Below are 16,206 nucleotides of genomic sequence, written 5' to 3'. Positions count from 1 at the left end.
TTGTACTTTTTAGGCACTATGAATAGTTATTGTATAATGGAAAGCATTGCTTTAGTCCTTACAGACTAAATGGGATGGGTTAGGCCGCATGCAGGCTAAAGAGGTCTCTGGAGGAAGTATCACTATTTCCTTTAATGTTCTCTGATTTGCAGTTTAAACTCCTTAGTTCAACTTAAGCAAAAGCTTTTATAAGTAAAGGCTGTATAGGAGCAACCTCTCTCTTTTTTTTTTAAATGAAGCTTCCTCGACTTGAGTCTTCTAATTTGAAGCTTCACACTTTGATAAAGTTGTGGTTGTTTGGATAAGGATCAACAATGGTGAAACTGATCTTTGTATGTTTGCCTTATCTATAGACAGCTACAGAATACTCCAACCACTATTGGAATTAGGACTCTGAAAGCAGCTTTCAAGACTCTGTCTGGTTCACAAGATTCTGAGGCAGTCTTCTCAAAACTGGACCAGAAAGATCTGGTACTTCCTAATCAAGCTTTCCTACCATCACCAGTCCTCAAACACAAGAGACCCCGAAAAGATGAAAACGAAAGTTCAGCCCCTCCTGAGGGTGAGGGTGGCTCTGAACTGCAGCCCAAGAACAAGCGCATGACAATAAGCAGATTGGTTTTGGAGGAGGACAGCCAGAGTACTGAGGCAAACCCAGGCCTCGACTCCTCCCAGGACGTCATCCCAGCGTCACTGGCCAAGTCCTCCATTCTCAACCACCCCCACCCCGGGGAGAAGAAGCCCAAGTATGAAGACCTTTTTGTAGCAGTTTGGGGGCTGGTTGGTGGTCCTGGTTGGGCCTGGTATTGCTTCCATGAATGAAGTAACTTTCAACTAAGTTATTCACCACCAAGGCTTGCTCAGACTGCTAGAATGTGCCTCGGGAGTGGAGAGTGACAACATAGCCATCCCTGCCAGTTCTGAAGCCCCCACATGTGGGCTTCCAGGCATTGCACTAGGGCATGAGTAAGGATGGAAGGGGTTTGGAGCCCCCTACTCATCACTGCTTTCATTTTTTAGCAGACTTCTAAGTGCCTTGACTTCTAAAGATTATTAGTCTTACTTGTTAAAAGAAATTTGTTTGAATTGGGCCATGATAAACTTTGATTCTTGAGATTTATGAATATTTATAGTTTTGCACCTTCTATGAGTATTTGGGACTTGGCAAACTCAGTAAATATTTATTAATGTCTCACATTCCAGGTTCTGTGGGACAGTGGCTAGAATGCTTCCATTTTGCTCCCCATCATGACCCCCGACCTGGCTTTTGAGTTTTGCTACCCTTTGTGTCCTCTTGTGGATCCTTCCTCCAGGCAAACTGGTCTGCTTGCTCTCTGGAACACACTGTGTTTGTTTTCTACTACTGTGCTCTCGCTCCCTGTCATTCCCCACGGTTGGACTACCATCCCTCCTCCATTGCTTGTCAGAATCCCATGCGTCCTTCAAAGGGAAGAGAAGCTGATATTAACTAAGTACTTTCTGTGGGCCACGCACTTCATGTATTTTACTGAATCTCTACCATCCTCACTCTGAATGATACATTAACCCCATTTTATAGATGAGGAAGGTTCAGAAAAGTAAACTTGCCTGAAGTCACATAGCTGAAAAGTGGCAAAGTTTGGCTTTGGGATTTTTTAACCCAGGTCAGTCTTGAACAAGAGCTCATGGCCTGTACACCACTTAACGCCAGGCTGCCTGTTAGAAATTCTGCCACCTCCACGAATCTCCCCTGGTCTCCCTGCTGTAAGTGATCACCTTGCTGGTCTCCCAAGGCCACTGCCATCTTGACCACTGCTCTCTGTTGTAGTTGTTTGGGGACCTGTGCTCTGCCAGCATGTGCTAAGTGGCATCTAATAAGTGACTCTGTACCTTATGAACCACTGTCTGCATTTGGAAGTGAGTGAGTCACTGGCTGGGCACAGACGCAGCCCAACACACTTATTCTTGTTTGATACATGATCTCCTTTACTCCACAATAATGCTGTGAAGTGTAGGTATTGCTCCTATGAACAGATGAGAAAACTGGACAGAATGCATGATTACAGTGGTTTTATAAATGGGAGGATTTGTGAAGGTATCAGACAGCCACCTATCGTATCAAGGGTATGAAGTACGATGGATATTCTAAAGCAGAGGTTGGCACACTATGGCCCCTAAGCCCAAGTGCCTGCTGCCTGTTGTAAATAAAGTTTTATTGGAACACAGCCACGGCCATCTATGTATTGTCTGTGGCTGTACTGTCTGTAGCTACTTTTGATGCTACATTGAGTTGAGTAGTTGCAACAGAGAGAGTAAGGCCTGCAAAGCCGAAGATCCTCTCTGACCCTTTACAGAAAAAAGGGATCCCATGACCCGGCTCTAAAGGAGTGCGTGTGAGGTGCCCTGATTGCTCCACAGAAGAGCTGAGCCTGCTCAGCAGAGTTGGTGGAGCAAACAAATACAGAGGAACAAATGCTGAACTGGCCTTAACGGATGAATAGGAAGTCATCGAGCATACTGGGGGTTGGGAGTTCTCAGCAGTGGGAACCCTTTTCATAAAAGCCGGGCATGCCCCCAAAAATGTCCTATAGTCTGAATGGCAGGAGAATACAGTGCACAAAGAGGATGAAGGAAGAAAAATCTGGATGGGTAAATGGGCCAGAACTTGAGTTCCTATTCTATCAAGGAGAGGTTCTCAAACTGGGCTTCATATCACAATTACCTGTGGAATATGTTTAAAAATGACACATTCCCAGGCTCCTGACTACTGAATTAGAAGGGGCAGGAGAATGCTCTATAATCTGCTTTTCTAACTATGCCCCAAATAATTATTCCACTCATCTGAATGCCTAATGAGACACCACTGAGGGTTTCTGAACAGTCACTGAGGGAAAGGAGAGATGGAGAAGGGCTGGACACTGCTGCCAGGTGAGCAGCGAGCATCTGGGGAAGCCGGACCGGTAGAAGAGGAGGGGAAGGCAGGCTTAGGGTTTATCACCTGGAGGGCAGGGCCATGACGTACTCGGCTTTTATATCCCCCCCAGCACTTAGAACAAGTACCTACTAGATATTTATTAACCAAATAAAATAATTCTTGGTTCTTGCAATTTAAGGGGTCACGGGCAAAGCTGTAAAAGGCCAGCAAAGGGTTAACATTTTAAGCTTTGTGGACCACTTGTGTGTCTGTTGCATTACAACCCTTTGAAAATATAAAAATCATTCTTAGTTCAAGGGCTGTTCAAAAACCAGCAGCCACAGGCTGGAGTTTGCCGACCCCTCTAGACCACTGCTCATCAAATTCCAAGTTCACCAGTGAGGAGCGCAGTCACCAAGAAGCGACCTGACTTGCCTGGGACCACACAGACCTATCAGTCAAGATAAGGACCCAGACCTCAGCCCTTCCACAACATGAGAAATTAGGCAGTACCAAAACATTTGTACACGTAAGAAATGCCAAGTTCAGAGGCGCAGCAGGTTACAGAACTGATCTGCAAAGATTGCAGGAGTAGTGAACAGCTATTCGGGTGAAAATGACAGACCCAGAGGTTAAAGGCAGTTTTATCCCAGCACTCGCATAAGTGGATAGAAAACTTTAGCTTTCTGACTTATTTATACATAGTAATTAACACAGCTAGTGTCCTGAGAAGGAAAAAATACTTTGCCTCAAGCAAATTAGTTATTCTCAGAAATAACATTTTTGGGGATATCCAATTTAAAAGCAAGGGAAAGGAAACAGTGCAGCCACTTCAATAAGGTAATTTCATAGTAAACTCATGGAACTTTCAAGTCTATGTACTTACTAGGCAAATTGCTTTCATTGCTCATTTGCAAAATACCCAGACAGCCTTAAAAATAAGTATTTTGAGAGGGATGGTGGGTGATGAATTCAGTGCTGAGTTTGAGGGTGGTCCTGCAGCTTGGGGGGATGATAACATGGGGATACGTGGCCAAGTCAGGAGTTGGGAGTTGTGTGTGTAGGTGAATTCCAAATGTCGCAGCAGAACAAAGAGGAACACAGGGCCACAAGTGAGCCAAGGACAATAAGGATGAGCCAGGATGAATTTGTTTTACACTTGTCCTCTCCATCTCTCCTCAGAGTACTCAAAGGCAAGTGGAACAACTCTAATGGGGTTGAAGAAAAAGAGAGTTGGGTGGAAGAGGAGGAGCTGTTTCAGGGTAAGTGAGATTCTCCTTGGTCTCCCTTTGACACTTGCAGAAGTATACATGTATGTTACTGTCACATTCAGGTTCCAGAAACTGCCTGTCTCCAGACTAGAAAAAGTTTAACTTCCTCATAGTGATTCATGAGGAGTCAGTTTCATGTCCTTTCCCATTCAACGATGAGACTGTCAAAGCAGCACTTTATATTTGAAGAAAATTACTGGTTCTGTTTGAATAAATCCTATATTCAATTGTAGTTTATGTTCTTCCTAAAGTCTTAATGAGAAAAGGGAGAAGTTATTACCTGCATTTCTTGTCTAAGTAAAACATCTCTTACGAGTTTCTACGTGTGTTTTCCTAAGATGAGAAACTTTTCTTTTCCGTAATGAATACTAAACTTCGTAGCATTTGCATTAGAATCTCTCCTACCACGTATTTTATGGAAATATCAAAGTTCTAAACCTTAATTTTGGAGATTCTAAGAATTTTTATAATAAAATACTGTGTTTCCCCGAAAATAAGACCTAGCAGGACAATCAGCTCAAATGTGTCATTTGGGGCAAAAATTATTAATATTATATTTATTATATATCATATTAGACTCGGTATTATATTTATTATGTTATGTTATATTATATTATTATATCCAGTCTTATGTTATATAAGACCCAGTCTTATATTACAGTAAAATAAGACCGAATCTTATATTAATTTTTGTTCCAAAAGACGCATTAGAGCTGAGGGTCCGGCTAGGTTTTATTTTCGGGGAAATACGGTAGTAATCCACTGTCAGTTCCATAGATTTTGTCCTTAAAAAGTATCTTCAAAGGCAGAAACATACTTGGCAAGATCAAGATCACAGGGAAAATGGGGGAAGCAACAGAAAACCAATAAAAGTGGCATTAAATATTTTAAAACATCAGGATATTAAAGTTCTAGAAAACATCCACTTCCAGTGCAGTCCAGTTGCCAGATTTAGAAATTGCTTTCACTATAGTATGAAATACTTCATCATTTAAAAATAAATAATCTGCTCCTGAACCACCTTCCTCCACTGTTTAGGAAGCATTACTGGGAAAACGCATCTGCTCAGGCAGACCCTCCAAGTTACACATTTATGTAATTTCGCCTTTTCTTGCAGCTTTTAACTGGCTCTTATTGGCTTGAAATGGCATGTTCTTTAAACCTTCCTGTGGTTCTCTGGCCCTTTAAAAATTATCTTGGCCCATGTTTTTTCATCTCTTTCCATATGGTCAGAGGGTGGAGCTTGAGCAGATTTCACATGGTCTGTTGGAATGGGAAGCAGTAATTATTACCCCATTTTTTTGTTTAAGGAATTGAACCTAATTTTCCTTGTACAAAATGATCAGGAATTTGAAAATTCTGGCATGAAACAGTAACACTGTTATTTCAAAAGAGTGGTTAGCAAGGGGTTATAAAGCAGAAATTATATACTTATATATAAACATGTACAATACATGTTAGGGTTTTAAATACCAGTCCCACAATAATTTTAGAAAATATTAGTTTTCCCATCATTAACCAACATTTTCTAGTGCCTTTTTGTAAAGTATTTGCTTTGTATAGAATTTCATGGGCTAAAATGATTGGGATCTTGCAAACAAAGGACAAAAACAAATTATCCTTTAATGATGTCCTTTCTTTACTCAAAGTTTGAAATTTGAATCAAGTTTTCCCCTTAGGGACATTCTTTTTCTGGTGGTTTATGCAGAAAAAGATGAACTTTGAAATGAGTCTACTTTTACTGTTTTCCAGCAGTACCAGATGGAGAGATCACAACCAGTGTAACAAAAAAGCAGGTAATTTAAAATGCTCTTTTCTGATCTTCTCTGGTTGTGTGGGTAGATGAGAGGTAAAATAGGTACCCACATTTCACAGATAGACTACCCATGCACCTGGTAACAAATGTTTTGCGTTTTTCTGACAATCCAAACTAAGTTAAAGTAATACCACAAATCCTCGAATGACGTCCTTTTGTTCAATGTCATGTTGTTATAACGTTGGGTAGATGCTGTAGGAACTTAAGTCTTGTTTATATCAATTGGCCTATGGTAAAATTGGTTTCGTTATATGTCGTTTTGCTTGAAGTTGCAGAACCTATCCACAACGTTAAGTGAGGACTTAGGGTAGTAGTTACTCTCTGGAAGAAAAATCTAGGACAGAAACCTGACACATTTTCCTGACCATGAACAACACACGTTTGAAGTTTGAATGCAGAAGTGATTATTTGGTGAAGATAAAGTGGCAGGACGTGGAAAATTATTAAATGTCCAAATCCACAGTGTTAACTTATTGTCTATAATGTGTTTTAAACACATAAGCCCTTCTTTTGGGTTCAGATTATTCTCCTAGGATTCAGGAGTTTAACTCTTCACTGTATAAAAATGTGAATAAGTGGAGAGATACATTGTAATCTTTTTTCTTTAGCAGAAGTGGACTGTAGAAGAAAGCGAGTGGATCAAGGCTGGAGTGCAGAAATTTGGGGAAGGAAACTGGGCTGCCATTTCTAAAAGTTACCCATTTGTTAACCGAACAGCTGTGATGATTAAGGATCGCTGGCGGACCATGAAGAGACTCGGCATGAACTGAAACAAGCTTTCATGTCCACAGAAGTCACAGGAGCATGGTTCCTAATAAGAACCCGATAGTCTGCTCTAGGCTGGGATGAAAATTTGGGGCGTCCTCCTCCGATGTGGGGGAGGTCCCAGTTCCACTTCATCACTGTTGGAGATCATGGAGCTGAAAAACAAAGCCAAGTCTATCCCTGTCCTTGGAAGAGATGACAGGCAGATAGCTTGTACAGTGCCAGAGTATCGTTAGTGTTTCCCTTCTTTAGTGGTTTGCTTGAATTTAAATCCCCAGTAATCAGTAGAACCTTCTCCTAGAAAATGGTGGAGGCTGTTAGGAGCCACTTATGATTCCATGACCTGTTAAAACCAGCAACGTGATCATTATGTGGAGTGAACTTGTTCCAGGTAAAGCTTTGGCCTTCTGATGCAAATGCAAAGAACTTCGTCTCTCGTGGGCCCAGCTTGACGAGAAACCTGTCCTGGTGGAATCAGGGTCCCTTTAAAAACTATTTAGCCTGTTGTGATATCAACACCTAGACCTGACTGCCTTGACATTTGCTCTTAATGTTTGCTGGGCTATGTAGGCAGGTTTAACCTCCACTTCTCATGCGGTTGAACCAGTGTGTTTTTTGGTGATTGTAGATAAGCTTAGCCTCTCCCCCCATTCTCTCTTCCCAAGTCCCTTCCTTATGCTGGACTTTTAAAGCTTAAAATAATCCTGATTGAGTATAAATGCCTAATTCCATTCTTCATGAAATGGTTGCTTCCACCTGATTCCCTAATTGTGCTATGCTAGTGTCTTGCACTGCAATTCAACATTTCCTTCTCCTTTTGTACCGTGTTGTGCTTGCTGTCTCTCTCAGACATCCTTAAAAACTGTCTTTTTAGCAAAAACAATTTCAGTGAAGTGTTTTCTGTAATCTTTTTTTAAAATATGAAAACTATTGTCCATAACTTGTAGTATTCTTCATTAAAGTCTTGCTTCTCTCAAATGTAAATAACTGTTTAATTGCAGCACAGCATGTATGAGCAGCTGGAGGTAGCAAAATGGTAAACAAGTTTTGCTGAACCATGTTGACTGTTAAAAAGCTGATGTCAAAATGTACTGGATGTTCTAATCCTTGGAAGCCATGTGGAACAGAGAGGTGAAAGTTTCCTCTTACAATTTGTCCATTTCCTTATAACATACTTCTGGGGCCAAAAGACTTTTCCCTTTTTTACTTTTGAATGAGTGAAAGCTATAAAGAAGCGCTGAATTTTTAATATGCCTCCTATAGTTGTAAGTCGGAGACTACGTGTGTTGGAGTTTGGTACTACTGTTTTTCTATCGATTAACCTCAAGTGAAACTACAGTGAGAATCTGATCTCCTCTCAGTCCAACCACCTCCTCTCAATCCGGGTGCAGCGAGTTGTGGTCTCCCTCAAAACTGGATTAGGATGCAGACACTTTTCCCCCCTCAGCTTGCCATCGTTACAATGGCGGGCGCTCTCTGGATAGAAGAGTGACACTGACGCACTTAGGGAAGCAGAGTGTCCCAATCAGCATTTCTCAAATTTGAAAAATGCACAGGCCCGTTAACATTTTTTAACATAACTTCAGTGTTTTTATTACTGTATTACTGAAATGTGTACAAACAAAGAACTAAGCCTACAGCTTCATAGAACTATAAAACTTACCGCGTCCTGCCGACTGTTTTGCTAAATCTAAGTCACTGCTCACGGCATGAGTAGTGTTAGGATGGTGGCAATGTGGGACTCCGGTGGAGGTGCCTGTGCCACTACGCACTGAAAATGATCCCAGGCTCTCTCATCTTCACCTTCGAGAGACCGCTGCAGGGCCACCGTGCCTCCAGAATGCAGTGACATCATTTGGGCTCCGCGAGAACTGAACACAATTACGAAGTCTGTTCTTTGCTCATTAGCTGTGACAGTTAAAGTATCACCACTTGGAATCAATGCAATGAATTCTGAAGCAATACTTGGTTAGAAGCTGCTAAGCTGTTTTGTTAAGATTATGGCTGAAATAAAAACATTTAGACACTAGCAGGACTCAGAGACCGACAGAACACTCCTGGGGGGTAAGAGAATGAAGCGCATTCAGGACCCCTGCTGTGTGTCCGTGCTGTGGTCTGGTGAGCCGGCCACTGGAACCTGAATGGCCATCGCTTCACTTCCGACGCAATAGATAATGGTAGAGCTGTTGTGAGAATAAAATCAGATGCAGTAAATCTCGTAGCTCAGTGCTGCCCATGAAGTCAGTGAGTGCCAAAGAAGTCATGGATAAAAGAAGTTAGGTTTCAACAATATAATGTTATTTAAGTTGTTTTGGATAGCTTTATATGTATGATCAGTCCAATGGAAGGTACCAGAACGAGGAGGATTATCAGTGGGGGGGTTGACCACTGTCTTGCTCACTCTAGTCATCCATTTAAATTTTTGCATGCACTTCCACGGTGTGCTTTGCTCTCTGAACTGTAGCGCTGAGCAGAAAGAGTCCATTGAAACAGGTGTTGCCGCATGTGTCTTATAAGGAGCAACAGGTATCAGCAATTTGAGAGGAGAAAAATCTCCCCAACCATCTTCTATCTGTAGATTCAGATGGTTGTAAATAAATTTACTCAATGTTTATCCCCAAGAACTAAAAAATGACAGCCAAAAGGAAGGATGGAAATACCTCTTCTGAAGTAGATTCTATCTAGCAGCCATGAAGTACATTTGTAAGCCACCGAGGTTTTGAGGTGAGAGAAAAAACCCTTCCTGTGAGCCAAACATGGGGGTAATTGTGCCAGTTCTACTCTGGAGTAGCTCTGTGTGGCCCTGAGACTGGCCTGTGACTTGCGGAGTTAATGATTACCCCAGCAGTTATCTAAAACTCCTCGGTTCCAGGCGCTGCAGGCAGTTCACCTGCGGAGGAGTCTCCAGGAACCAGCATGTTCCCCTGGCTCTTTGGGGCTGGACTGGTGGTTCTGAACCTAGTGACCTCTGCTAGGAGCCAAAAGACAGAACCCCTTAGTGGCTCTGGGGACCAGCCACTCTTCAGGGGAGCAGATCGATACGACTTTGCCATCATGATCCCTCCAGGAGGCACAGAATGCTTTTGGCAATTTGCCCAAGAGACTGGATACTTCTATTTCAGTTATGAGGTGGGTACTTGGGCTCCTCTGGCCATACTGAAGACTTGTATTTTGTTTCCTTTTTGTAAAGTGGATCAGATTTTAAACTAACAGGTTCTGGTTGTCTTTGTTATGCTGTGATTCCCCACTTGTTAATGAAATGGACCTGCAGTTAGACACTCTCGGAGGAATAATCACTAAAACATATGGCTTGGCTTCTCAAATTGGGGCTATGGGAATGTGCTCAAAGGCCTGGGATAGATGGGGTGCCTCTTCCTAGAAAGGTAATCATCACATTTACTGGGATTTGGAGATGAGACGGGGGAGAATACATTTTTAAAATACTAAAATAATACGGATACGGTGGTACAAAGTCAAATGGAAAGTCACATGAACTTTGGAGACAGACCCACATTTCAAAGAAAGACACGTCAGTTTACAGGTATGGAAGAGCAACATTCACTCCCTGTTTTTAGGGGCAATTCTGGCAAGTTGGAAAATCACTGGCTCAAGGTTTCTCCATTCGGCCATACGGTCCTGTCTGTGGTAGGAAGGTAAATGTTTTCAAGTTGCCTGTTCACAGGCCAAGTACGTTCACCTATCCCGTAGTTCACACCACAACGCCCAAGGACAGGCTGCTCAATAACCAGTCAAGTTACAGGCTGTTCATTTCCTTTGTTCTTAGAAACCTGTTAATTTTCTAATTTGTTTACATAGTAATAGATTATGTATACAGCTCTTACTCCACTCTACTGTAACTTAAAACTTATCAGAGATTTTTTTTAATCTCTAAATTTGTAATGAAACAATTGCTACCAGTCAGCTCACTGTAGCCTGGGCTTATCAAGACAGCGCTTGGTGACAAGTGCCTATCTAAGTGCCTCATTTGCTGTCATGCATCAAATAAGCCCAAGTCTGGGCCAAAACCAGGGAGCTCAAAACCAAGCAAGTTCAGTCAAGAACTCTACAATCAGAATCATACACACCAACCGATGCATACCAGCTGTATGGTCTGTGACATGTCTTCTTAACGGGTGCTATAGGCATTTGGGGCAATTCTTTGTCCTGCAGTACACCCCCTTCCCCCACCACAATTGTCTCAATTCAAATTCCCAGAAGTGGTCAGGCGTACATCCCTGACTGAGAACCACTGTGCTGATGATCACAGGATGTCAGTCTGACTACTTAACCAGCTTCTTGGTGACGTAGCAGGGGCTTTTCTTTCATGTGTCTTGGCAGGTTCAGCGGACCCTGGGAATGTCACATGACCGGCATGTCGCTGCCACTGCATATACCCCACAAGGCTTCCTCATAGAAAACTCTCAGAACGTCCGGGGCCAGATTAACTTCTTTACTCAAGAGACAGGTCTGTTTCATCACCACAGCTATTACAATCATAGGTTTCTTTGAAATTTGGGAAATGATGAGGAAGTATAGAAATTAATTAAGTACCTGAGATGTAAAAGCCATGGCTTTTTCACATAGTGATGTTAAAACAGTAGGAAAAAATTTAGTCTTGAACACCAATAAACAGTTTTGCCAAAGACTGCTGACAGTCAAGGATATTAAGCCACAGTCCACTGGCACGTTGGGGGACAGAGTCTCCAGGTGACTAATTATTATAACGCCAGGGTCCTGAAGCTCAATTTTATCTCATCATCTGCAACTGACCAGATTATGGGAAAGTGACCAAACAGATTCATTTGTGATACAGAATTCCAATTAATAAATTTATGATGGGATAGCATCTTTTTCCAGTCATCGAAATAATTGAGCCAGTTACCACAAAACAGACTCAACAAAAGAAATGCACGGCCATGACAAATATCCGTATGCCACAACAAAGCACTTCCCTGGTCACCAGCAAATTCCTGTAGCCAGATAGAACCCGTCCCCACCCTGGTCACCACCAGTCAGTTTTAGTTGCCCTCTCTACCAGCCAGGTGTGCAAAAAGACGTTTCCTGACAGTGATTCTCACCAGGAGCATAAGACAATAGTTCATTGTAAAGCAGAGGATATTCAGCATTATAAAATATTTAGCATCTTTGGGCCCTCCATGCCAGTAGTGCCTTACAATGATTTCGCCAGATCCATTGCCACACCTTTCTAATCCTGCTCCGCCCTCCCCTCCCCCCCCACACACACACGAGGGGAGGAGACCCTGGTTGAGAACCAGCAGCAGTAATAACCCAAACCGTCAGTCCCTGTACAGACCACCTTGCAGTTAGTTACTCGGAGGATAGTTTCTTTCATTCACAACACGTAGATTTTTTTCCCTAGTTTCAAGTTCAGGATGTTATCCCCCAGCTCTAATGGTGAACAAGCAGCAGGCAAACACCATGCTATTAATTTCAACTCAAGTTTTTGAGAAATTCCTTAGTAACAAATAGGGGAATTTAGGTTGAAAAAGAGGGGGAAGACATTGTTTTCTTTCCAGTATAGAACTAGTTAGTAATATTTGGCAGAACAATGCTAAATAATATTTAGTGCAGTAAGTTTCATGTAGGATCAGTGTCTTTCTTCCACATCAAAAACGATCTTTGTACTTGCTAAGTAACAAGAAGGTGCTAAAGCAGCACATTTAACACTGTAGAACAGACATTTCCAAGGAAGTCTAAAGGGTGGGAGATCAGCAAAGGGTGGGAGACCAAGACTGGTAATGACCTAAGAATTCTTTCAGGTTTTTATCAACTATGTCTCAAAAATCAGCAAAATCACTTTGGTTCTGTGCAAGTGTACCTCAATTTTGGAGTCTTCTATGAGGGGCCTGAAATGGACCACAAACAGAATGAAAGAAAACAACTGAATGACACTCTGGATGCAATTGAGGTAATTATTTTGTGGGAGAAACCTCCGTGGAAACTGATTTTAAATTTAGAGGAAAAGTTAAAAATATGGGAGTAATATCATTTGAGCCAAGGGGCTCATTTGGGTACAAACCAAACAGGCAAGGGGATCTGAAACCTTTAATTTTTATGACTTGGAGCTCTTGAAATTCCTCATTTGTTTTATACTAGGGCTTGGCAAAACTACAGCGCATAGGCCAAACCTGGCCCACGGCCTGTTTGTTTTTTAATTGAAATATAATTCACCATTTTAAAGTGTACAATTCAGTGGTTTTTAGCATATTCCTAAGGTCCTGCAATTATCACAAGCATTTAATTCCAGAAGTTTCATCCCCCTAAAAAGTAACTCCATACCCATTAATCACTCTGCATTCTCCATACCCCCCAACTTTCACTAGTCTACTTTTTGTCTCTACCAATTTACCTATTCTGTATATTTCATGAGTGGAATCATATACTATGGCCTTTTGTGTCTGGCTTCTTTCATTTAGCATGTTTTCAAGGTTTGTCCACGTTGGAGCATGTATTAGTATCTCACCCCTTTTTATGACTGAATAACATTCCATTGTAGGGATAGACCACATTTTATTTACCCATTCATCAGCTGATAGGCATTTGGGTTATTTCCAATTTTTGGCTATCACAAATAATGCTATGAATATTTGCATACAAGTTTTTGTGTTAAACATGTTTTAATTTCTGAATACAGTATACTCTGCTGGGTCATATGGTAACTGTTTAAGGAACTGCTGTTTTCCAGTGGCTAAACTACTTTACACTTCCACTGAAGTGAATGAGGGTTGCAATTTCTCCACATCCTCATAAACATGTTGTCTTTTTCATTAGCATTCTAGTGGGTGTGAAATAGTATGTTGTGATTTTGAGTTGTCTCCCTAATGACTAATGAGCATCTTTTCATGTGCTTGTCAGCCATTTGTGTATCTTCTTTGGACAAATGTCTATTCAAACTCTGCCCATTTTAAAATTGGGTTGTCTTATTGTTCAGTTCTAAAAGTTCTTTTACATATTCTAGATATAAGTCCCTTATGAGATATATGATTTGCAAATATTTTCTCCCATTCTGTGAGACGTCTTTTCACTTTCTTAAGTCTCCTTGATGCACAAAAGCCCCACTACCTGTTCTGTAAATGGTTTTATTGGAACACAGCCATGCTCACTTGACAATTACCTATTGTCTAGGACTGCTTTTATGCTACGATGGCAAGGTTTAGTAGTTGCAAGACTGTATGGCCTGCAAAGCCTAGAGCACTCACTGTATTATCTGGCTCTTTGATAAAGTCTGCAGGCCCTTGTCTTCTACCAGACACAAAGAACTGAAGACATCACTCAGAAGGGCAGTGATGTGCCCTTCAGATTTAGAATACACATGTAAATCTAAAGATACTGTGGACGGGCTCTCTAGTTTTAGCACTGAAGTTTTTCATTATAAAAAATTGTTTTTAAACTAACATGCAGGCCATTTCTTCATATGCAGCAAAACTACCATTTATCAACAACTATAATAGCCAACCTATTACATATCATAAAGTCATGAGTAAGTTACTCAACTTGCAGATAACGGGTTAGTGCTGCTGAGCACACAGGTGAGGCTGGACGGGGGTAGAGAGGAGGCCTGTCCTTATTTCATTTTCTGCCCCACAGGTAAGTACACGGAAGGTACAGAACAACATCTTTCACATGTGGCGATACTACAACTTTGCCCGCATGAGGAAAATGGCTGACTTTTTCCTTCTCCAGTCAAACTATAACTATGTGAACTGGTGGTCAACAGCCCAGAGCCTTGTTATTATTCTTTCTGGGATCCTGCAGCTGTATTTCTTAAAGCGTCTCTTCAATGTCCCAATGACTACAGACACCAAGAAGCCAAGATGCTGAGCTAAAATGACGACAGTGCCCTGGCTCTTTTCTTCTGGGGCAGAAATCTGGTCAAAGCTTTGGTGAAATCAGCTTTGTAAAGTTCTTGGGGAAAAAACCAACTTCTCCTCTTAGAAAGTTTTAGTCTGTTGCTCTCATCTACACAGGCAAATGGCAATAAAGGAATAAAAATGTGTAAGTTTTGATGTTGGTTATTTCTAAGGTATGCGCTAAATGTTACCATCAAAATACCGTCATCATACAGTGGTCCTTTAACCTTCACTAAGAGGTTAACACAGAATCTTGGAAGAGGAGTTGAACAAAATGGGATAAAAACATATAAAACCCAGTTTTATATGTTGCATACAAAAACAGGAGTTGGTAGAATGCTTTTTTATAATTGAAAAATGTTTTTATTTTTAGAGATGTCAACTTTGGAATTTAAAAAAAGCAGTATATCCATTAGAAAACTTTTATAATACAGGTAGTTTTAAAAAATTTTGTCTGAAATGTTTTTCATTAAAAAATATTTTAATTCTAAAAATGATTTCAAGAGGTCTGGGGAAGGATGGAGGAGCTGAATTACTATTTCTGAGTCTCTGGTTAGTGGTTTTGTCCAGTCCAGTAAGGTAAATAAAGGTTCATAAGGAAAATCGTGTTTTAGGAAACCAAGGTGATGAAAATAACATTCACTGGGATCACACCATCCAAGAACAAGAAAAAGAAAACAACTTGTAAAAACCGAGATAATATAATCAAAATATACTCATAAAATCCTACTCTTAGTAACAGAAATATTCAGTATATGCAACATAAAGGTAATTCTTACCATTTATTCAACACCTATCATTTGCCAGGCACTGTGCTAAGTACTTTACAATCATGATTTCTAACTCTAAAAGCCATCCTTAAGTAAATGCTTAAAGCTGGTTTTTGAAACAGATGAAGAAAATGAAGATTAAAGTTTAATGACTCATCTAAGGCATCATACAGCTGGTAGGTATCAGAACTAGGGTTTGAATCCAAGTTTTTCACCCACACTGCAGAGCACCTACTATACAGAAAATTCGCAGAATAAATTGTTATTTTACCCAAATTTCATTTGCAAAATCCCAGACATGGCCTACTATTCTGTTATGGCAATATCTATCTTTCATAATATAAATAAATAAGAAAATCCATTGTGTCATCATGAGCTTGAAAAAATATTATCACAGAAAATAGTAACAAGCTACTCTTATCTTCAATTCCAATGATTAGTTCCTGTTACTCAAAACAAGAAGCCCTCTGATGCAAATACAAAACATGGTATTCACAAACACAAAGATCCAAAACTCCATTCTTGAGCCATTTCTGCTTAATAAGAATCCAGCCTGCATTTGTCCATATAGAATATTAAACTAAGAAGTCCCTGAAGAGGTCAGTGTTGACAAAATTCAACATGATGGCGGAGCCTAACAGACACAGGAAACAAAGCTAGGCCCTTCTACACAGCCATAAGTCCTTGCGATGATTTCGTTTTAAGTCAATGTCTCTTCATGTCGCACATATTCCCCAATGTCTGCTTGATGAAATACCACAATCGCCATGGGGTCTACTTTCCTGCAGTCTTGTGTAGACTTTGCTGCCACCCCAAAACC

At 40.9% G+C, this 16,206-nt stretch overlaps 3 protein-coding genes across 7 annotated transcripts in view; 2 read left to right on the top strand and 1 right to left on the bottom strand.

Moving 5' to 3' along the window:
* TERF2 (telomeric repeat binding factor 2) overlaps positions 1–7,770 on the top strand; it is a gene marked incomplete at its 5' end in the record, with an annotated part of 22,111 nt that extends 14,341 nt beyond the window's left edge. Inside the window, 4 exons of one of the 4 annotated variants that reach the window (XM_081031032.1) lie at positions 354–746; positions 4,076–4,155; positions 5,920–5,960; positions 6,592–7,770. In XM_081031032.1, coding sequence (XP_080887158.1) covers positions 354–746; positions 4,076–4,155; positions 5,920–5,960; positions 6,592–6,750 — 673 coding nt within the window. In that variant the 3' untranslated portion in view covers positions 6,751–7,770. Of the gene's footprint in view, positions 1–353; positions 747–4,075; positions 4,156–5,916; positions 5,961–6,588 lie in introns of all 4 variants that reach the window. The other 3 variants (XM_081031031.1, XM_081031030.1, XM_081031029.1) reach the window with 3 other exon arrangements.
* NIP7 (nucleolar pre-rRNA processing protein NIP7) overlaps positions 1–16,206 on the bottom strand; it is a 60,809-nt gene that overhangs the window by 42,680 nt on the left and 1,923 nt on the right. The window contains exon 5 of one of the 2 annotated variants that reach the window (XM_081031035.1): positions 13,259–16,206. The exons of the other annotated variant lie outside the window; for it this stretch is intronic. Within the exon in view, the coding sequence (XP_080887161.1) occupies positions 16,087–16,206 (120 nt within the window). The 3' untranslated portion in view covers positions 13,259–16,086. Of the gene's footprint in view, positions 1–13,258 lie in introns of those variants that run through there. 2 annotated transcript variants of the gene reach the window in all.
* Positions 7,743–14,763, top strand: TMED6 (transmembrane p24 trafficking protein 6). Its single transcript, XM_081031034.1, has 4 exons — positions 7,743–9,874; positions 11,084–11,210; positions 12,526–12,674; positions 14,354–14,763. Exons 1-4 carry the CDS (start codon positions 9,662–9,664, stop codon positions 14,585–14,587), a joined length of 723 nt encoding a protein of 240 aa, XP_080887160.1. The 5' UTR covers positions 7,743–9,661; the 3' UTR covers positions 14,588–14,763.

Source organism: Rhinolophus hipposideros, assembly GCF_964194185.1.
Source record: "Rhinolophus hipposideros genome assembly, chromosome: 21".
NCBI classification, from domain to species: domain Eukaryota; kingdom Metazoa; phylum Chordata; class Mammalia; order Chiroptera; family Rhinolophidae; genus Rhinolophus; species Rhinolophus hipposideros.
The sequence above is the reverse complement of the archived record's forward strand: the minus strand, read 5'-3'. Positions and strand labels throughout refer to the sequence as shown.